Raw genomic sequence first — 23,649 nt, 5'->3', positions numbered from 1 at the left:
AATAAGAAAATAAAGTTGTTTGAACTTTCAGTTGAGAGTTTAAAACACTTCCATACATATTTGGGTACCAAACCACCAAATCAAGAACTTTTTCAGGTGCAATATTCATTTTAAGCTATTGTTTGATTACAATATTTGCCTAATGGTGTAATTTGTTGTATAAATAGGCTATAGTGATAACGGTTGAAAGTATCGTTATCTGTGATTAAATTTTGATATTAAATCAACCCTTTTTTACTTAGAAGCTTACTTGAACTCATGTTTTTGGTATAGTTTTGTGAATACGTGAGTAGAGGGTATATTTGATGATTTTATCACTAAATGCCCTTGATTTTGTAGGCCATTGGAATGATTTAAAAGAGGAGTTAAAGTATCAAGGAGTTGGAATGTAGAAAAAGAGAAAAAGACGCAGTGTAGAATAGTCAAGTTGAAGTTGAGGCCATAAAGGGGCCATGAGCGCCAACTAGTTAGGGCTGAGCGCCAGAAAGGGGGGCTGAGCGCTAGTTTCATGTATCGCACAAAGCTTGAGCGCCAGTTTTCTCGAAGTTTCGCCTAGGCGCCATAAGTAGGGGCGCTGAGCGCCAGCGACATTGGCCCACGATCCAATTTTATTATAAAATCGTCAGCGATCAATTTTAACGTTAATTTCATTCAAAATATTATAAAATCGTCACCGATCAATTTTAAGGTTAACGTTTTGCTTACGTGATCAAATAGGTGATGTGGAAAACATTTTTGTGTGTTAATGAAGGGATTTAAATAAATAATAATTTTCTTCTTTTTTATAGTTAAAGATAATTTTCTTAAAATTCAATTCCAAATTAAAACGTACAAAAATCTTTTTAAAGATAAAATTAGGAAATTTTTGTTCAAAATTTTCACTCATTATAGTTGACTTAAAACTTTATTCTAAAAACAGAAAATCAAAATCAAAAAATAAAAACATTCCATATTTATAATTAAAACAACAAATTTGTTTTATTTAAAAATTTGGTAAAAAAGTTTAAATTAGTTTACATCCATTTATGGTCGAACTTAACATTTGCAAATTTTGTACAAACAGTTGCAAAACAAAAATGGACAATTATATATTTGGAGAGAAATGTTTGAAAATGAAAAATTATATATTTGGAATTGATTTTCCTTAGGTTAATGAAATAAATGAAACTCTAAAATCGAAATGAAAGACACATAGTGATGTATCTTATATATCTAAGTTCTCTCAGAAGAAAATCATCACAATTAAGAGACTATGACTTAAGAAGATATGATGAATAAATATTAACTCTCTTTGATTGAAAATATTTGAATAAGAATTTAAATAATTAATAAAAAAATAAAGTAAAAAAAAGTTATTTATTCATTATGTTAGAGACATATATATAATTTTTGTTTTTGTCCATTGTATATATTTATTATTAATTTAGATACAATGCATATATAAGATGTTTCAGTGATACTTTGTTACACAATAAGATCGATAGACATACACAATGTTATCTAAAACTTATATTATAAATAAAAATCATTATAATAATTTATAGTGTATGAGTTAAGAAGAGAATGATGAATAAGTACTAACTCTATCTAATTGAATGAAATTATATGACTAAAAATTTGAATAATTAATAAATAAAGGTTGAAGACCATGGAGAATCAACCAAAGAATCTTGGTGAGCCAAAGGAAGCAAAGGAGACAAAGGAAGAAGGAAAAATGGTGTTTTCCGGATTGAAACAGTTACCTTTCAGATTGGAATAACAAAGGAAATTGGCTTCCGGATTGTAAATTCGCTTAGCCATTTGCACAGTGTGCTCAACCATTTTTTATAGCTTTTACACATTTTGCACGTTTTTAATGTGTGCTTGGCTGAACCTTGCGTCCCAAGCTCCTTAGCTTCTCCAGCATACTTCATTTGTGATTCTTAGAAGCTTAGCAAAGTTAGAAATAGAGTCTTCTCTTCACCTATAAAAGAGAGGCTCTTCTCCATGAAAATCTTAACTTGAATGATATATTGAAGTGTTGTTGAGATTTCTCCAGACTCCATACTTCGAGTTCACCTTATTGTGCTTAAGTCAGCACCTTCTCCTCCAGCTTCCTTCCCTCTTGGAAGGCCTTCTGAGCTTGTGAGGCTTCAACATACACCAAAACACTCACTAAACCTTCCATCGAACACCTGGTGTGCACCTGCGTCTTCAATCATCTTTTCATTCTACTGCATTCTTCTGATTCGTGGAGCTGCTCTCGCTTGAAGTCTGGAGCCGCTTCCATCATGTTTGTTTTGGAAAAAAACTTGAGGTGGTGGCGATAAGTCTCGAGCAAGATATTTGTGAGGTTGGGCGAGGAGTACGTGGTCATCATCTGAGCTTAGATGCTTGTCTGGAAGAACGTCTAGTTACAATCTTTTGCTTCTTGGGAGTTGGTTAAGCAATTGTAGCTTCACTAGACTGTTGGGGACATTTAGAAACAAGTTCATCATAAGAGTCTTGGGACCCTTCAGGATGAAAATTTTATTTTATAAATAGAAAATTAAAATCAGAAAATAAAACATAAGTATTCCATACTATTTTTTATAACTAGAATAAAAAAAAAATTTATTTATAATTTTTATATAAAAATTTAAATGAGATTATTTTTGAATAAGAATGTTATATAAATAAGATCCATAAATAATAATGTCAGTAAAGAAGAATATTATCTAAAACTTATTTTACAAATAAAACATCATTGGAGTGAACAAATAGAAATTTTTGTTATTTAAAACTTATATTACAATCAAATTTCACTCAAAAAATTAAAAAATCAACCATTTATTTCATATAAATGCAAGAGTCAAAAAGACTACACTGTAAGTGAATTTCAGTTTCATACTATTCTTTTGTGAAAATTTTCAATTTTTGATGAGACAGCAGACTCAAAAAAATAAGGAAACAATTGTGCAAGTAATGGTGGAACTGGATACCTTGAGTGAATTGGACTATCAAGTAAAGGTACGTAATTAGTGAATGCATATCATGTAGGCCGCTCCACTTAATGAAATTGCAACAACATCACCTATCTGGCACTGCGTAGTGTACAAGTAATCGAGCATGTCGTAAAGAATAATCACAAAATGATACAGATGAATCAATTATCAACAAGATGACATAAAGAAAACACATAAAAAGAAAAGGTCTGGAAAAAAAACACATTTGCTCTCAGCATAATGGAAATATAATAGTCTCTCGTCAATATACTACTTAAAGATATTACATCTTTATAAGACAGGACTCTGGCTTATACATCATACATTTACCCATCATTTTATTATAGAATACTACACTTTTATATTATCATTCTAAGCTATAAAATTGTATAAGCCAAATAAACAAGGGTAAACAATGCGTGCACGTAAATCTATTGCAAAAGAAACTCAATTTTCCATGGCTAAAAACAACCTTAACAAAACTACAAATGCATGAATACTATTGAAGGAAACAAAATTCCACTAAGATAATCAACAAGTAGCATCCAGAGGAAAGTAAAGTTACACAGAACCTTGATTTTTTTCAAAATATTGCACAACCATCAATTGGATTACCTGTACGCATCTATAAGAAGAAAGATGTTATTAAACTTTATAATACAACAAAACTATTTATTTAACTATAAACTAGCTCCCATGATATTGTTCTCTCTCAACAATTCCCTTTAGGAGAATCAAAAATGGTTTCCAAAAAACAAAGGTTGTGCCGATAGCTTTCGACACATTATTGGCAATTCAAAGGACTAAAATAACACATTGATTGATGAAAGGAAAGAGAGGGAGGTGAAAATACATTTAACTTTCTTTTCAATTCGGGCCTCACCAACCATTCCAGCAGCCACACCAACACCAATCCAAAAAAACCCCAAATCAATTACCAAAAAATAAAGTGTAAAACCCTAAATTCTTTCCCGCTTTTGTCAATAATGAAACCCTAAATCTATTCTCGTCCTCCATCATTCTACTGCAAAAACAAAAAAAAAAAGATGAAAATTACCTGCAATCAAAGATGTAGGTTTGGAGGTTGTGCGAGGAAGACGATGAATGACTCGCGATTCAGTGGTGGCGAGATGATCTTGCTGCAATTTTCTGCAGGTTTCGCAGTGGCTAGGTTTGGTGCTAATGGTGGTCGCGAATCTTGGAGCTACGGTGAATGGTTGGGACTTTGGTGGAACAAACCTCAGAGGTGGCTCGTGGTGGTGCCTGCGTGAATAGGTTTTCCTGTTGGTTGCAATGAAGAAGATGTAGGTGGTTGTTGGTTCGTCATGGCGGCATGAGACTGATGGTGAGATCTGTCGTGGAGAAGACAAAGCGGCGTCGCCACTAATGGGAGGACGAAAAATCGATGGCATGTTTACTTGTTGCTCAAATGCAGGTTGGTGAAGATGGATGAGTGAGGGTTTCGTCCTGGCACAGTGGCTTTCGCGAGAGTACAATTTAAAGATTTATGCTTCGATTGGGAGAGACAGGAAGGAAAGAAAGAGAAATATTACCAAAATGCAATTTCAAAGAGACAAGAATAGCGGGAATTAAAATGTTTTAGAATATTTATGGGCGGTAATGCATTTAAGAAAATAAAAATCATAACTTAGTTGCGGTTTTTTATAAACTGCCAGAAATTTAGGGGGTTTTTAATAAACCGCCAGAAATTTAGGGGGTTTATAATAAAACCGCCAAAAATTTAAGGGGTTTTAAAAACCTTTGAAAATAAACCCCAACTATATTGTATTATTTTTGTAGTGATAGTAATACGTTAGTACACTGTGAAAAAGAATAACACGTTACTGCAATTAATCTACCTTTTCTTTCTATCTTGAAGTAATATTTTAAATATAATTAATTATCTTTTAGGCAATTATTAAAACTTTACCTATGAAGAACAATAAAAGGTAACATAGAACATCATCGATAAACAAGAAAGTTATCTAACACTTATATTAGAAATAAAAGATCATGGAGTGAACAAATAGAATTTTTTTGTTATTGATTCAATCAAACTATCGTTATTGTATTCACAAAATCACGGTCAACAATGAACGGTGTGTATGTGAATAATTTTAGATTAAATATATAATGTTAATAATAATATTGTGTTTGATATTATTTATTTCAATGTTATATTTATATTTATTTAATTGAAATGTTATCTAAAACTTATATAGTAAATAAAAGATAATCGGATAAAGAAATGATTTTTTGATTATTCATTTTTTATTCATGACTTACGATGTGAGCACCAAATAGAGACTGGATTGTGTGTTAGGTTAAGAATGGGATAAGTAAATAGTTTGTAAAGTTTGACTGTGTGTTTTTTGGAGTAGAAGGATTTAATGTTTAAGGTAGTTTTGGAGATGGTCATTTGAGAGGTGGAAGGTTGTGGTAGAGGTTGTTTTTGTGGTAATGAGGATTTTTGTAGTACGGGGTTGAGGGGATACTGTTTTGTGTTTAGGTGGTGAAAGTAGAGGAGGAGGAGGAGTTGTTTGTTTTGGAAGAAAAGGTTAAGGTGGTGGTGATAAATATCGAGGAAGAACGTCTAATTACAATCTTCTAATTCTTCGGAGCACATTCAGCAATGATAGGTGCACTAGACTGTTGAGAACATTTAGAAACAAGTCCATCATAAAAGTCTTGAGACAGACCTTTTAGGATGTACATCTGCACGTCAATTTCACTCAAAAAATTACATGATTTTTATCGATCATTTTTAACGTGGACTTTTTGCTTGCATAATGTCAAATAGGTGATGTGGAAAAAAAATGTTATGTTAATGAAGGGATTTAAATAAATAATAAATTTTTTTATGTTCTATAGTTAAAGATAATTATATTAAAATTAAATTAAAAAATAAAACATAGAAAACTCTTTTTCAAGATAAAATTATTAAAATTTCAGTTTAAATTTGTTATTCATTAGTTGACTTATTTTATTCTATAAACAGAAAATCAAAATCAGAAAATAAAGTAAAGTATTGCATACATTTTTAATAGTTAAAATAAAAAAAATATTTTATTTATAATTGTTGTATAAACATTTAAATGAGTTTATTTTTTAATCTAGTCATGGATTTAAATAACTAAATAATCCATTTATGAACTCAACATTTACAAATTTTGTATAAACAGATACAAAATTAAATGCACAATTACATATATTTGAAGAGAAATGGTACAAAATGAAAAGTTATACATTTAGAATTTTACTTTTCTTAAGTTAATGAAGTAAATAAAACTCTAAAATTGAAATGAAAGACTTAAGAAGAGAGTGATAAATAAATACTAACTCTCTATTTAATTGAATGAAATTATATGACTAAAAATTTGAATAATTAATAAAAAAAATAAAAAAAAGTTATTTATTTAGGACGGTGGAGACATACGTAATTTTGTTTTTGTCCAATATGATTAAAGTATAATATTTATTAATTTAGATACCATAAATATATAGATGTTTCGATGGTATTTTTATTACACAATAAGATCGATAAATAAAAGGGTCATCTAAAACTATTATATTACAAATAAAAGGTCATGCAGGGAACAAATAGAATTTTTTATTATTGATTAAATCAAAATTCACAAAATCATTATCGAAGATGAATACAACAATAATAAGGGTGGTGTCTAAGAATTTTAGATTAAATATATAATGTTTATAATGTTAGTAATAATATTGTGTTTGATATTATTTATTTCATTGTTATATTTATATTTATTTAATTGATATGTTATATAAAAGTTATATTGTAAATAAAAGATAATCGGATGTCACCACCAAATACATATTGTAAAATAAAAATAAAGGAAGAGAAGTGGTGTGCGATCCAAAAACAAGACGGCGAAACTGTAGGCATTAGATATAATTTTGATTTGATTGTGGCCGTTGATATAATTTAAAAGGCTACCTACCTACCACGAGAAGTGGTAGACTTTTCTTGCTAAGGTACCAAGGTTGACTGAGAAGTTAGAAAGAGAGAAAAAGTTGGAAAAACGTAGCAGTGAGTAAAATATGGGGTCAGAGATGGTCTTCCAAAACATGCCACCAAACTGATGAATATGCTTCAAATCAACCACCCTTGCATGCATATAAAATGCTAACTCCTCCAACATCTTCAAACACACAACTTGAGCAAACAGCAGTATTAAGTTTTATTGAAGAAACCTAAGATATGGTGAGTGTATCGGAGATCCACCAGGCTCAAAGGGCAGAAGGCCCAGCAACCATCCTTGCCATTGGAACTGCAACCCCACCAAACTGTGTTGATCAAAGCACCTACCCGGATTACTACTTCAGAATCACAAACAGTGAGCACATGACCGACCTCAAAGAGAAATTCCAGCGCATGTGCGACAAGTCCATGATCAAGAAGAGATATATGCATCTCACCGAGGAGATCCTGAAGGAGAATCCTAACATGTGTGCTTACATGGCACCTTCTTTGGATGTTAGGCAAGACATAGTGGTGGTAGAGGTGCCAAAGTTAGGGAAAGAGGCTGCAGTGAAAGCCATAAAGGAGTGGGGGCAGCCAAAGTCCAAGATTACACACTTGATCTTTTGCACCACCAGTGGCGTCGACATGCCTGGTGCTGATTACCAACTCACCAAACTCTTGGGACTTCGCCCCTCTGTGAAGAGGTACATGATGTACCAACAAGGGTGCTTTGCAGGAGGCACGGTTCTTCGATTGGCCAAGGATTTGGCTGAGAACAACAAGGGTGCCCGTGTGCTTGTCGTGTGTTCTGAGATCACTGCAGTCACCTTCCGTGGCCCAAGTGACACCCACCTAGACAGTCTTGTGGGACAGGCACTGTTTGGAGATGGAGCAGCTGCAGTTATAGTTGGTTCTGACCCCATTCCACAGATTGAGAAGCCATTGTTTGAGCTCGTTTGGACTGCACAGACCATTGCTCCAGACAGTGATGGTGCCATTGATGGCCACCTTCGTGAAGTTGGACTCACGTTTCACCTCCTTAAGGATGTTCCTGGGATTGTCTCAAAGAACATTGGGAAGGCACTTTATGAGGCCTTCAACCCATTGAACATCTCTGATTACAACTCCATCTTCTGGATTGCACACCCTGGTGGACCTGCAATTCTAGACCAAGTTGAGCAAAAGTTGGGTCTCAAAGCTGAAAAGATGAAGGCCACTAGAGATGTGCTTAGTGACTATGGGAACATGTCAAGTGCATGTGTGCTTTTCATCTTGGACGAGATGAGGAGGAAATCAGCTGAAAATGGCCTCAAAACCACCGGTGAAGGACTTGAATGGGGTGTCTTGTTTGGTTTTGGACCTGGACTTACTATTGAGACTGTTGTTCTCCACAGTGTCGCAATATAACACCCTCTCAACTCCATTGTTTTATTTTTATTTTTTTTATGTACCAACTTTTAATCTTGTTGGAGCTTCTAATTTACATTCAAATTATACATGTAACACTTCTTTATACTACTTTCCTCTAATAATTTATTATCTACCATCCATTATTTTTATTATTTTTCTGTATCCATTCTCAATGTTGTTCGAGCTTCTTATTTCCATTAAATTTATTAACTCATTTTAATTTATAGGAAAATTGATGATTTTGTTTTTATATATTCAGTGTTATTAATAAATATTCATGTTAAAGTTTATAATAAAAATATTATATTTTATTATTATCATCAAATGTTTATTTATATTAAATTTAAAATTAATGTTTCTATGTATTTTTCATGGGACGAAAATGGTATATTTATTAACTATTGCACTCAATTCTTGCGGTGAAAATAAAAACGTTCAATTTCTTGGTTTCTTATCTGTACCTTTAAAACATTTCTTAATAATTCTAATTTTTTATATTTACTTTAACTTACTCACTTAATTGTTTTATATTCATTGTTACTGAAATTGTTAAAAATAAAATATTTATCCATTACATTAAGTATAAATTTTCCTATTTATTGTAAGAACGCTCTAATATATTTATTATATAATTATATATATATATATATATATATATATATATTTATTTATTTATTTAATCTACTTGATCTATTATTATAATATAATCACATGATTTATTAAGATTCAAATAGGTCTAGATATAAGGATTAAATAATAAGATGGTGTTACTCCCTCCATATTAAATGATATAATTGTACCACACTACAAAAATACAAATATTGTGGTTACAAAAATCGTTGCGAAAAAGAGTGTTCCTCACTCTAATCTATGCTATTTGTTGAGGTTTTGATACAATTGTCAGTATTTGCAGGGGCTTGCGAAATTTACTGGAATTAACTAGGATTTTGTAGAAAGCATTTAAACTTTCAAAAGTTTATAAAACCGCTGAAACCTACAAGAGTTTGGGAAACCGCGGATACTAATGGGTGTTTCCAAATCGTCGAAAATACAAAGCAAATAATTTTTTTCGGTATTATTTATATTTTATTTGATCATGATAAAAATTCTTTAATATATGAAACACACAATCAAATTGTTTGCAACTAAAACTGAATATTATAAAATAAACAGTAAGCATGTTTTGATATAACAAAATGTTCAACATAAAATAATAATATTATTCAATGATAAACATTAGAGAAAAAAAAACATAATTGTATATTGGTATTCATGCTTAATTTTCACCTACCATATTTTTCATGTATCACTTTATCATCCTTGAAAATAGTGAACTTATTTTAAAATAAGTAAGTTTTGTGAATTCCATACATACAAATTATATAAAGAGATTGTATTAACATCTCCACTGTTATGCATGAACATGATATAACTAGCGTCATTTTTCGTTGAAGTCGTTGCACCAGCCAAAAAAAACTTCTACTAAACTTTCAACCCATTTGGTTACTGCACCATGTTGAAGACTTCAAGCTCCCTTTTACCCACATTCTATCACTCGAAAACTAGCCTTCCAAACGAGTTTTTGAAGCACCACACTGCCACCAATCTGCACCAGAAAAATGGGACCAAAAAATATTCTATATAAGCTTCAAACAACATTTTTAGTGAACACACCATAATTCATGTTCCTATTGAAGTTGTGGAAAAATACTAGAAGGGGAGTTGAATAGTGTTTTCATAACTCTTTATGTACGTGATTGTAGGAATTGGTATTGCGCAACAAAATGTTTAAAATCGTGTTCGAACAAAAAACAAAGAGCGGAGAGGTGAATTGGTTCTATTAAAATTTTTGTTTTCCCTTTTTGAAAAATTTCTTTGAACAAAATAAAGTAAAGAAAAGAAAGGATAGAGAAAATCACACATATGATTTTTATACTAGTTTGAATCAAAAGATTCTTCATCCAGTTGTTAATCACTTTAAAAGAAGTGATTAACTTTTCACTAAAATCAACTTAATGATACAATATAAGTAAGACACAAAGTGAAGTAGAAAACACCACTTAACCAATAAGAGATGATAGCAACACCTTCCTTCGACACACGATGGAATGAAGAACAACTTGAAACAACTTGGTAGAGAACCACTTCCACCTTAGACACATTAAACATTTAGAGAAACACTTTCACTACCAGAATTTGGCTTATTACCGACGAAATATTACCGAAGGCCTATGGGCCGTCGATAAAAGTGTGTTATCGACGACCAAAATGAGCATTATAGACGACCATGGTGAAATATAGTCACCGAAAGCCAAAAGAGCATTACTAAGGGGTTTATGGCCTTCAGTAAGAGGCTAGACCCATTAAACTAAGGTCGTCCCCAATTTTGTTAAAGAAAAACTCTACCCTACCCCGCGTCGTGCTTCCCATTCCCTCCCTCTCGCTTCTGTTTGACGTTTCTCTCCCTCTCCCATTCCCTGTTGCTTGCTTCCGGTGGCATTGTGTGGCTAGGTTCACTAGTCGAACCTCCCCCGTAGTGGTGTTCGAGTGTTTCTTCCACCAGTGCGTTGTCTTTACCATCAAGAGGGTGGTCCGTTAACGTCACGGTGTGTGGACGTTGCTGTCAAGAGGGTGCTCCCGTGATGTGAGGGTTCTGTCTTCGTCAAGGAAGGCTCTTGGGAGAGCGTTGTGTCGAGGTATGTTCTCTGTGTCTGAATGCAGTAAATGTTGATGTCGCTAAATGAATCAATAAACCTAACTACACTTGCATTCCATGTGTTAGGGTGAGCTTGAGAAGTGGTTCGAATTGTTTCCAAAAAGGGAGGAAGAGAGTCTAGGGAGAAGACGTGACCATTGACCAGGAAAGGAAAGCACTGGCAAATGTATGGGTACCTAAATTGAAATTGCAAGATTGGATGGTTTGAAACTGATTGTAAAATATGTAAGGGGTGTGCTCTTATGTTGAAATTCAATTAAAGAAGGAATAACAAAAGCAGTGAACCTGTATGAGGCATTCACTTGTACTAACAATAACAGTAAAAGAATTTGTGAAATAGTTGTTATGATATATGATTTGGTATGGACTGTATTGGTTAGGTTTTTTGTTCCATGAAAGAACATTGAACAATTTTGTCACGGTTTGTTTTGGTACTTTAATCTGTGAATGATGAATTTGAAAAAATAAACCATGTACAAGTGCCTCTTCCATTGGTTCTGATCAATCCTAATTAGGCATGAGGCATCGTACCATGTGTAGGTTTAGATTACCCTTTTCAGTTTAGTATGAGGTTGTTTTTTGATTGATAGTATCCAAGATACCAGTCTGAGGTTCCCATTTCTTTTACACCATTTGTGAATCATTCAAAACTTAAGTAGGTTTATATATGGTGAAGGAAACAAAGTCAATTTAGACTTAAACCTAGTAAGGAAACTTGGATTCCTAAATTTCAATTACAAGTGCTTAGTTTGCCTTCAACAACTAAGAAATATAATCTCTACCAAGAAAAGAAATTATGATCAAAACAACAATTTAATAAGATACTGGTTAGTTTAGTTAAAAGCAGTTAGTAGAAAAAATTTGATGTGTTGATGTAATTAATAAAAATAACTACTAGTAATCTGAAAACAACATTATGGAAAGCTTGAAAAAATAACAATTGGCTTAAAACATCCAAAAAAGTTCAAAATAGAGAATAAAATTCTTAATGGCAGTACTACACCTTTCCAAATGTCTAGAAACAGGAAATGACTCAATACGACTCAAAACAAACCAATCAAAGATGATATCAGCAACAAGGAGTTAAAAGCAACAGTATATGTTTAAAGTAGCAAAGAAAAATGATGTGATGTTTTGGCATAATCATGAACCTATTGAGGACACATGAATTTTGAGTTGCAGTTTTTATGTATTTATTGTTATCTTACTTGTGGATTTTTCTTACATTATTTATGTTTTTATTGTTATCTTACCTTGGATTCATCATGGAATTGTAATTAAGGTAAAAAGAGCCTTAAAACTATCTAGACAACTTCTAATGTACTAGAAATGACAAAGAATTGAGTGAACAAGTTATTCCTAAGACAAGTTGTTCAAATCACTAGTGAAACCTCAAAAGCTCTACTACAAATTTCAGTAGAATGGAAGAACTTTGCAAAGTGCAATAAAGTAGCCTAAGAATGTGGACTTTGCCAAGAACCATGTGATATTATATGAAGTAGCTAAATCTTAAAGTTTGGGTACTTGAAACCTAAAAAAGTGTACTAAATAGGTGAGAAATTGGCATTTCACATAAAGTAGACTAGAATAACTAATGTTAATATTCAAACAAGTCTAAAGTTATGAAATAAAGGTAGGAAACCACTGAAATTGGAACAATTACCTAAAACTCAAAGTTTAAATAGTTTGAACCTAAAAAATTGTACAAAAAGGGTGAGGAAGTGACAATTGACCTAAAGTAGACTAATAATAACTAATCTTAATATCTTAACAAGTCTAAGTTAGTGAAATGAAACTAGGAAACTTGTCAAAACCAAAGAATTAGCTCAAACAAAAAAATTTAGTTGGAACCTAAAAAAGTGCACTTAAAAATTGAAAAAATTGCCAAGACACCTAGAGTAGACTAATTTTAACAAATGTTAACATCCTAACAAGTCTAAAGTAGTGAAAGGAAGCTACGAAACATGTCAAAAGCAAAGAATTAGGTAAAACTCAAAGTTTGAGTACTTGTAACCTAAAAAAGAGCACTAAAAGGGTGAGAAATTACAACTAGACCTAATGTACACTAAAGTTAAGTAATGTGACCATCCTAACAAGTTTCCATGTTTTCTGTTGAATTCTTATATGTCACTCTATTTAAACCATCACTTTTTGAGTTAAAAGGGAAGTGTAGTGGTGATTTTGAATTGCAAGTTGTTTATAACTCATTTCAGAGTTCAAACACAATTAATAAGAAAATAAAGTTGTTTGAACTTTCAGTTGAGAGTTTAAAACACTTCCATACATATTTGGGTACCAAACCACCAAATCAAGAACTTTTTCAGGTGCAATATTCATTTTAAGCTATTGTTTGATTACAATATTTGCCTAATGGTGTAATTTGTTGTATAAATAGGCTATAGTGATAACGGTTGAAAGTATCGTTATCTGTGATTAAATTTTGATATTAAATCAACCCTTTTTTACTTAGAAGCTTACTTGAACTCATGTTTTTGGTATAGTTTTGTGAATACGTGAGTAGAGGGTATATTTGATGATTTTATCACTAAATGCCCTTGATTTTGTAGGCCATTGGAATGATTTAAAAGAGGAGTTAAAGTATCAAGGAGTTGGAATGTAGAAAAAGAGAAAAAGACGCAGTGTAGAATAGTCAAGTTGAAGTTGAGGCCATAAAGGGGCCATGAGCGCCAACTAGTTAGGGCTGAGCGCCAGAAAGGGGGGCTGAGCGCTAGTTTCATGTATCGCACAAAGCTTGAGCGCCAGTTTTCTCGAAGTTTCGCCTAGGCGCCATAAGTAGGGGCGCTGAGCGCCAGCGACATTGGCCCACGATCCAATTTTATTATAAAATCGTCAGCGATCAATTTTAACGTTAATTTCATTCAAAATATTATAAAATCGTCACCGATCAATTTTAAGGTTAACGTTTTGCTTACGTGATCAAATAGGTGATGTGGAAAACATTTTTGTGTGTTAATGAAGGGATTTAAATAAATAATAATTTTCTTCTTTTTTATAGTTAAAGATAATTTTCTTAAAATTCAATTCCAAATTAAAACGTACAAAAATCTTTTTAAAGATAAAATTAGGAAATTTTTGTTCAAAATTTTCACTCATTATAGTTGACTTAAAACTTTATTCTAAAAACAGAAAATCAAAATCAAAAAATAAAAACATTCCATATTTATAATTAAAACAACAAATTTGTTTTATTTAAAAATTTGGTAAAAAAGTTTAAATTAGTTTACATCCATTTATGGTCGAACTTAACATTTGCAAATTTTGTACAAACAGTTGCAAAACAAAAATGGACAATTATATATTTGGAGAGAAATGTTTGAAAATGAAAAATTATATATTTGGAATTGATTTTCCTTAGGTTAATGAAATAAATGAAACTCTAAAATCGAAATGAAAGACACATAGTGATGTATCTTATATATCTAAGTTCTCTCAGAAGAAAATCATCACAATTAAGAGACTATGACTTAAGAAGATATGATGAATAAATATTAACTCTCTTTGATTGAAAATATTTGAATAAGAATTTAAATAATTAATAAAAAAATAAAGTAAAAAAAAGTTATTTATTCATTATGTTAGAGACATATATATAATTTTTGTTTTTGTCCATTGTATATATTTATTATTAATTTAGATACAATGCATATATAAGATGTTTCAGTGATACTTTGTTACACAATAAGATCGATAGACATACACAATGTTATCTAAAACTTATATTATAAATAAAAATCATTATAATAATTTATAGTGTATGAGTTAAGAAGAGAATGATGAATAAGTACTAACTCTATCTAATTGAATGAAATTATATGACTAAAAATTTGAATAATTAATAAATAAAGGTTGAAGACCATGGAGAATCAACCAAAGAATCTTGGTGAGCCAAAGGAAGCAAAGGAGACAAAGGAAGAAGGAAAAATGGTGTTTTCCGGATTGAAACAGTTACCTTTCAGATTGGAATAACAAAGGAAATTGGCTTCCGGATTGTAAATTCGCTTAGCCATTTGCACAGTGTGCTCAACCATTTTTTATAGCTTTTACACATTTTGCACGTTTTTAATGTGTGCTTGGCTGAACCTTGCGTCCCAAGCTCCTTAGCTTCTCCAGCATACTTCATTTGTGATTCTTAGAAGCTTAGCAAAGTTAGAAATAGAGTCTTCTCTTCACCTATAAAAGAGAGGCTCTTCTCCATGAAAATCTTAACTTGAATGATATATTGAAGTGTTGTTGAGATTTCTCCAGACTCCATACTTCGAGTTCACCTTATTGTGCTTAAGTCAGCACCTTCTCCTCCAGCTTCCTTCCCTCTTGGAAGGCCTTCTGAGCTTGTGAGGCTTCAACATACACCAAAACACTCACTAAACCTTCCATCGAACACCTGGTGTGCACCTGCGTCTTCAATCATCTTTTCATTCTACTGCATTCTTCTGATTCGTGGAGCTGCTCTCGCTTGAAGTCTGGAGCCGCTTCCATCATGTTTGTTTTGGAAAAAAACTTGAGGTGGTGGCGATAAGTCTCGAGCAAGATATTTGTGAGGTTGGGCGAGGAGTACGTGGTCATCATCTGAGCTTAGATGCTTGTCTGGAAGAACGTCTAGTTACAATCTTTTGCTTCTTGGGAGTTGGTTAAGCAATTGTAGCTTCACTAGACTGTTGGGGACATTTAGAAACAAGTTCATCATAAGAGTCTTGGGACCCTTCAGGATGAAAATTTTATTTTATAAATAGAAAATTAAAATCAGAAAATAAAACATAAGTATTCCATACTATTTTTTATAACTAGAATAAAAAAAAATTTATTTATAATTTTTATATAAAAATTTAAATGAGATTATTTTTGAATAAGAATGTTATATAAATAAGATCCATAAATAATAATGTCAGTAAAGAAGAATATTATCTAAAACTTATTTTACAAATAAAACATCATTGGAGTGAACAAATAGAAATTTTTGTTATTTAAAACTTATATTACAATCAAATTTCACTCAAAAAATTAAAAAATCAACCATTTATTTCATATAAATGCAAGAGTCAAAAAGACTACACTGTAAGTGAATTTCAGTTTCATACTATTCTTTTGTGAAAATTTTCAATTTTTGATGAGACAGCAGACTCAAAAAAATAAGGAAACAATTGTGCAAGTAATGGTGGAACTGGATACCTTGAGTGAATTGGACTATCAAGTAAAGGTACGTAATTAGTGAATGCATATCATGTAGGCCGCTCCACTTAATGAAATTGCAACAACATCACCTATCTGGCACTGCGTAGTGTACAAGTAATCGAGCATGTCGTAAAGAATAATCACAAAATGATACAGATGAATCAATTATCAACAAGATGACATAAAGAAAACACATAAAAAGAAAAGGTCTGGAAAAAAAACACATTTGCTCTCAGCATAATGGAAATATAATAGTCTCTCGTCAATATACTACTTAAAGATATTACATCTTTATAAGACAGGACTCTGGCTTATACATCATACATTTACCCATCATTTTATTATAGAATACTACACTTTTATATTATCATTCTAAGCTATAAAATTGTATAAGCCAAATAAACAAGGGTAAACAATGCGTGCACGTAAATCTATTGCAAAAGAAACTCAATTTTCCATGGCTAAAAACAACCTTAACAAAACTACAAATGCATGAATACTATTGAAGGAAACAAAATTCCACTAAGATAATCAACAAGTAGCATCCAGAGGAAAGTAAAGTTACACAGAACCTTGATTTTTTTCAAAATATTGCACAACCATCAATTGGATTACCTGTACGCATCTATAAGAAGAAAGATGTTATTAAACTTTATAATACAACAAAACTATTTATTTAACTATAAACTAGCTCCCATGATATTGTTCTCTCTCAACAATTCCCTTTAGGAGAATCAAAAATGGTTTCCAAAAAACAAAGGTTGTGCCGATAGCTTTCGACACATTATTGGCAATTCAAAGGACTAAAATAACACATTGATTGATGAAAGGAAAGAGAGGGAGGTGAAAATACATTTAACTTTCTTTTCAATTCGGGCCTCACCAACCATTCCAGCAGCCACACCAACACCAATCCAAAAAAACCCCAAATCAATTACCAAAAAATAAAGTGTAAAACCCTAAATTCTTTCCCGCTTTTGTCAATAATGAAACCCTAAATCTATTCTCGTCCTCCATCATTCTACTGCAAAAACAAAAAAAAAAGATGAAAATTACCTGCAATCAAAGATGTAGGTTTGGAGGTTGTGCGAGGAAGACGATGAATGACTCGCGATTCAGTGGTGGCGAGATGATCTTGCTGCAATTTTCTGCAGGTTTCGCAGTGGCTAGGTTTGGTGCTAATGGTGGTCGCGAATCTTGGAGCTACGGTGAATGGTTGGGACTTTGGTGGAACAAACCTCAGAGGTGGCTCGTGGTGGTGCCTGCGTGAATAGGTTTTCCTGTTGGTTGCAATGAAGAAGATGTAGGTGGTTGTTGGTTCGTCATGGCGGCATGAGACTGATGGTGAGATCTGTCGTGGAGAAGACAAAGCGGCGTCGCCACTAATGGGAGGACGAAAAATCGATGGCATGTTTACTTGTTGCTCAAATGCAGGTTGGTGAAGATGGATGAGTGAGGGTTTCGTCCTGGCACAGTGGCTTTCGCGAGAGTACAATTTAAAGATTTATGCTTCGATTGGGAGAGACAGGAAGGAAAGAAAGAGAAATATTACCAAAATGCAATTTCAAAGAGACAAGAATAGCGGGAATTAAAATGTTTTAGAATATTTATGGGCGGTAATGCATTTAAGAAAATAAAAATCATAACTTAGTTGCGGTTTTTTATAAACTGCCAGAAATTTAGGGGGTTTTTAATAAACCGCCAGAAATTTAGGGGGTTTATAATAAAACCGCCAAAAATTTAAGGGGTTTTAAAAACCTTTGAAAATAAACCCCAACTATATTGTATTATTTTTGTAGTGATAGTAATACGTTAGTACACTGTGAAAAAGAATAACACGTTACTGCAATTAATCTACCTTTTCTTTCTATCTTGAAGTAATATTTTAAATATAATTAATTATCTTTTAGGCAATTATTAAAACTTTACCTATGAAGAACAATAAAAGGTAACATAGAACATCATCGATAAACAAGAAAGTTATCTAACACTTATATTAGAAATAAAAGATCATGGAGTGAACAAATAGAATTTTTTTGTTATTGATTCAATCAAACTATCGTTATTGTATTCACAAAATCACGGTCAACAATGAACGGTGTGTATGTGAATAATTTTAGATTAAATATATAATGTTAATAATAATATTGTGTTTGATATTATTTATTTCAATGTTATATTTATATTTATTTAATTGAAATGTTATCTAAAACTTATATAGTAAATAAAAGATAATCGGATAAAGAAATGATTTTTTGATTATTCATTTTTTATTCATGACTTACGATGTGAGCACCAAATAGAGACTGGATTGTGTGTTAGGTTAAGAATGGGATAAGTAAATAGTTTGTAAAGTTTGACTGTGTGTTTTTTGGAGTAGAAGGATTTAATGTTTAAGGTAGTTTTGGAGATGGTCATTTGAGAGGTGGAAGGTTGTGGTAGAGGTTGTTTTTGTGGTAATGAGGATTTTTGTAGTACGGGGTTGAGGGGATACTGTTTTGTGTTTAGGTGGTGAAAGTAGAGGAGGAGGAGGAGTTGTTTGTTTTGGAAGAAAAGGTTAAGGTGGTGGTGATAAATATCGAGGAAGAACGTCTAATTACAATCTTCTAATTCTTCGGAGCACATTCAGCAATGATAGGTGCACTAGACTGTTGAGAACATTTAGAAACAAGTCCATCATAAAAGTCTTGAGACAGACCTTTTAGGATGTACATCTGCACGTCAATTTCACTCAAAAAATTACATGATTTTTATCGATCATTTTTAACGTGGACTTTTTGCTTGCATAATGTCAAATAGGTGATGTGGAAAAAAAATGTTATGTTAATGAAGGGATTTAAATAAATAATAAATTTTTTTATGTTCTATAGTTAAAGATAATTATATTAAAATTAAATTAAAAAATAAAACATAGAAAACTCTTTTTCAAGATAAAATTATTAAAATTTCAGTTTAAATTTGTTATTCATTAGTTGACTTATTTTATTCTATAAACAGAAAATCAAAATCAGAAAATAAAGTAAAGTATTGCATACATTTTTAATAGTTAAAATAAAAAAAATATTTTATTTATAATTGTTGTATAAACATTTAAATGAGTTTATTTTTTAATCTAGTCATGGATTTAAATAACTAAATAATCCATTTATGAACTCAACATTTACAAATTTTGTATAAACAGATACAAAATTAAATGCACAATTACATATATTTGAAGAGAAATGGTACAAAATGAAAAGTTATACATTTAGAATTTTACTTTTCTTAAGTTAATGAAGTAAATAAAACTCTAAAATTGAAATGAAAGACTTAAGAAGAGAGTGATAAATAAATACTAACTCTCTATTTAATTGAATGAAATTATATGACTAAAAATTTGAATAATTAATAAAAAAAATAAAAAAAAGTTATTTATTTAGGACGGTGGAGACATACGTAATTTTGTTTTTGTCCAATATGATTAAAGTATAATATTTATTAATTTAGATACCATAAATATATAGATGTTTCGATGGTATTTTTATTACACAATAAGATCGATAAATAAAAGGGTCATCTAAAACTATTATATTACAAATAAAAGGTCATGCAGGGAACAAATAGAATTTTTTATTATTGATTAAATCAAAATTCACAAAATCATTATCGAAGATGAATACAACAATAATAAGGGTGGTGTCTAAGAATTTTAGATTAAATATATAATGTTTATAATGTTAGTAATAATATTGTGTTTGATATTATTTATTTCATTGTTATATTTATATTTATTTAATTGATATGTTATATAAAAGTTATATTGTAAATAAAAGATAATCGGATGTCACCACCAAATACATATTGTAAAATAAAAATAAAGGAAGAGAAGTGGTGTGCGATCCAAAAACAAGACGGCGAAACTGTAGGCATTAGATATAATTTTGATTTGATTGTGGCCGTTGATATAATTTAAAAGGCTACCTACCTACCACGAGAAGTGGTAGACTTTTCTTGCTAAGGTACCAAGGTTGACTGAGAAGTTAGAAAGAGAGAAAAAGTTGGAAAAACGTAGCAGTGAGTAAAATATGGGGTCAGAGATGGTCTTCCAAAACATGCCACCAAACTGATGAATATGCTTCAAATCAACCACCCTTGCATGCATATAAAATGCTAACTCCTCCAACATCTTCAAACACACAACTTGAGCAAACAGCAGTATTAAGTTTTATTGAAGAAACCTAAGATATGGTGAGTGTATCGGAGATCCACCAGGCTCAAAGGGCAGAAGGCCCAGCAACCATCCTTGCCATTGGAACTGCAACCCCACCAAACTGTGTTGATCAAAGCACCTACCCGGATTACTACTTCAGAATCACAAACAGTGAGCACATGACCGACCTCAAAGAGAAATTCCAGCGCATGTGCGACAAGTCCATGATCAAGAAGAGATATATGCATCTCACCGAGGAGATCCTGAAGGAGAATCCTAACATGTGTGCTTACATGGCACCTTCTTTGGATGTTAGGCAAGACATAGTGGTGGTAGAGGTGCCAAAGTTAGGGAAAGAGGCTGCAGTGAAAGCCATAAAGGAGTGGGGGCAGCCAAAGTCCAAGATTACACACTTGATCTTTTGCACCACCAGTGGCGTCGACATGCCTGGTGCTGATTACCAACTCACCAAACTCTTGGGACTTCGCCCCTCTGTGAAGAGGTACATGATGTACCAACAAGGGTGCTTTGCAGGAGGCACGGTTCTTCGATTGGCCAAGGATTTGGCTGAGAACAACAAGGGTGCCCGTGTGCTTGTCGTGTGTTCTGAGATCACTGCAGTCACCTTCCGTGGCCCAAGTGACACCCACCTAGACAGTCTTGTGGGACAGGCACTGTTTGGAGATGGAGCAGCTGCAGTTATAGTTGGTTCTGACCCCATTCCACAGATTGAGAAGCCATTGTTTGAGCTCGTTTGGACTGCACAGACCATTGCTCCAGACAGTGATGGTGCCATTGATGGCCACCTTCGTGAAGTTGGACTCACGTTTCACCTCCTTAAGGATGTTCCTGGGATTGTCTCAAAGAACATTGGGAAGACACTTTATGAGGCCTTCAACCCATTGAACATCTCTGATTACAACTCCATCTTCTGGATTGCACACCCTGGTGGACCTGCAATTCTAGACCAAGTTGAGCAAAAGTTGGGTCTCAAAGCTGAAAAGATGAAGGCCACTAGAGATGTGCTTAGTGACTATGGGAACATGTCAAGTGCATGTGTGCTTTTCATCTTGGACGAGATGAGGAGGAAATCAGCTGAAAATGGCCTCAAAACCACCGGTGAAGGACTTGAATGGGGTGTCTTGTTTGGTTTTGGACCTGGACTTACTATTGAGACTGTTGTTCTCCACAGTGTCGCAATATAACACCCTCTCAACTCCATTGTTTTATTTTTATTTTTTTTATGTACCAACTTTTAATCTTGTTGGAGCTTCTAATTTACATTCAAATTATACATGTAACACTTCTTTATACTACTTTCCTCTAATAATTTATTATCTACCATCCATTATTTTTATTATTTTTCTGTATCCATTCTCAATGTTGTTCGAGCTTCTTATTTCCATTAAATTTATTAACTCATTTTAATTTATAGGAAAATTGATGATTTTGTTTTTATATATTCAGTGTTATTAATAAATATTCATGTTAAAGTTTATAATAAAAATATTATATTTTATTATTATCATCAAATGTTTATTTATATTAAATTTAAAATTAATGTTTCTATGTATTTTTCATGGGACGAAAATGGTATATTTATTAACTATTGCACTCAATTCTTGCGGTGAAAATAAAAACGTTCAATTTCTTGGTTTCTTATCTGTACCTTTAAAACATTTCTTAATAATTCTAATTTTTTATATTTACTTTAACTTACTCACTTAATTGTTTTATATTCATTGTTACTGAAATTGTTAAAAATAAAATATTTATCCATTACATTAAGTATAAATTTTCCTATTTATTGTAAGAACGCTCTAATATATTTATTATATAATTATATATATATATATATATATATATATATATATATTTATTTATTTATTTAATCTACTTGATCTATTATTATAATATAATCACATGATTTATTAAGATTCAAATAGGTCTAGATATAAGGATTAAATAATAAGATGGTGTTACTCCCTCCATATTAAATGATATAATTGTACCACACTACAAAAATACAAATATTGTGGTTACAAAAATCGTTGCGAAAAAGAGTGTTCCTCACTCTAATCTATGCTATTTGTTGAGGTTTTGATACAATTGTCAGTATTTGCAGGGGCTTGCGAAATTTACTGGAATTAACTAGGATTTTGTAGAAAGCATTTAAACTTTCAAAAGTTTATAAAACCGCTGAAACCTACAAGAGTTTGGGAAACCGCGGATACTAATGGGTGTTTCCAAATCGTCGAAAATACAAAGCAAATAATTTTTTTCGGTATTATTTATATTTTATTTGATCATGATAAAAATTCTTTAATATATGAAACACACAATCAAATTGTTTGCAACTAAAACTGAATATTATAAAATAAACAGTAAGCATGTTTTGATATAACAAAATGTTCAACATAAAATAATAATATTATTCAATGATAAACATTAGAGAAAAAAAAACATAATTGTATATTGGTATTCATGCTTAATTTTCACCTACCATATTTTTCATGTATCACTTTATCATCCTTGAAAATAGTGAACTTATTTTAAAATAAGTAAGTTTTGTGAATTCCATACATACAAATTATATAAAGAGATTGTATTAACATCTCCACTGTTATGCATGAACATGATATAACTAGCGTCATTTTTCGTTGAAGTCGTTGCACCAGCCAAAAAAAACTTCTACTAAACTTTCAACCCATTTGGTTACTGCACCATGTTGAAGACTTCAAGCTCCCTTTTACCCACATTCTATCACTCGAAAACTAGCCTTCCAAACGAGTTTTTGAAGCACCACACTGCCACCAATCTGCACCAGAAAAATGGGACCAAAAAATATTCTATATAAGCTTCAAACAACATTTTTAGTGAACACACCATAATTCATGTTCCTATTGAAGTTGTGGAAAAATACTAGAAGGGGAGTTGAATAGTGTTTTCATAACTCTTTATGTACGTGATTGTAGGAATTGGTATTGCGCAACAAAATGTTTAAAATCGTGTTCGAACAAAAAACCAAGTTCTGGATGTTGTCATCTTGTCTGAGTCATTTTTGGTTTTCTGTTGTTTGGTTTAGTTTGAAGAATTGTGGAGCGTAAGGGTAGAAAAGATTTGTAGTCGGACGAATCGTACTTCTGTCTTTAGGACGTTCGTTCATGATCAGAGGTAAGAGAAATTTATTTAA

At 32.0% G+C, this 23,649-nt stretch overlaps 2 protein-coding genes across 2 annotated transcripts; both read left to right on the top strand.

Annotated features, from left to right (window-relative positions):
- The first annotated feature begins 7,084 nt into the window (after positions 1-7,084).
- Positions 7,085-8,513, top strand: LOC128196807 (chalcone synthase 17-like). The gene has a single exon (XM_052878515.1). The coding sequence runs from the start codon at positions 7,189-7,191 to the stop codon at positions 8,356-8,358; it is 1,170 nt and encodes a 389-aa protein (XP_052734475.1). The 5' UTR covers positions 7,085-7,188; the 3' UTR covers positions 8,359-8,513.
- Positions 8,514-20,381: 11,868 nt separating this feature from the next.
- Positions 20,382-21,816, top strand: LOC128196809 (chalcone synthase 17-like). The gene has a single exon (XM_052878517.1). It carries the CDS (start codon positions 20,492-20,494, stop codon positions 21,659-21,661), a length of 1,170 nt encoding a protein of 389 aa, XP_052734477.1. The 5' UTR covers positions 20,382-20,491; the 3' UTR covers positions 21,662-21,816.
- The last annotated feature ends 1,833 nt before the right edge of the window (positions 21,817-23,649 follow it).

The sequence above is a fragment of the Vigna angularis genome, chromosome 5 (genome assembly GCF_016808095.1).
Source record: "Vigna angularis cultivar LongXiaoDou No.4 chromosome 5, ASM1680809v1, whole genome shotgun sequence".
NCBI lineage: Eukaryota > Viridiplantae > Streptophyta > Magnoliopsida > Fabales > Fabaceae > Vigna > Vigna angularis.
The sequence above is the reverse complement of the archived record's forward strand: the minus strand, read 5'-3'. Positions and strand labels throughout refer to the sequence as shown.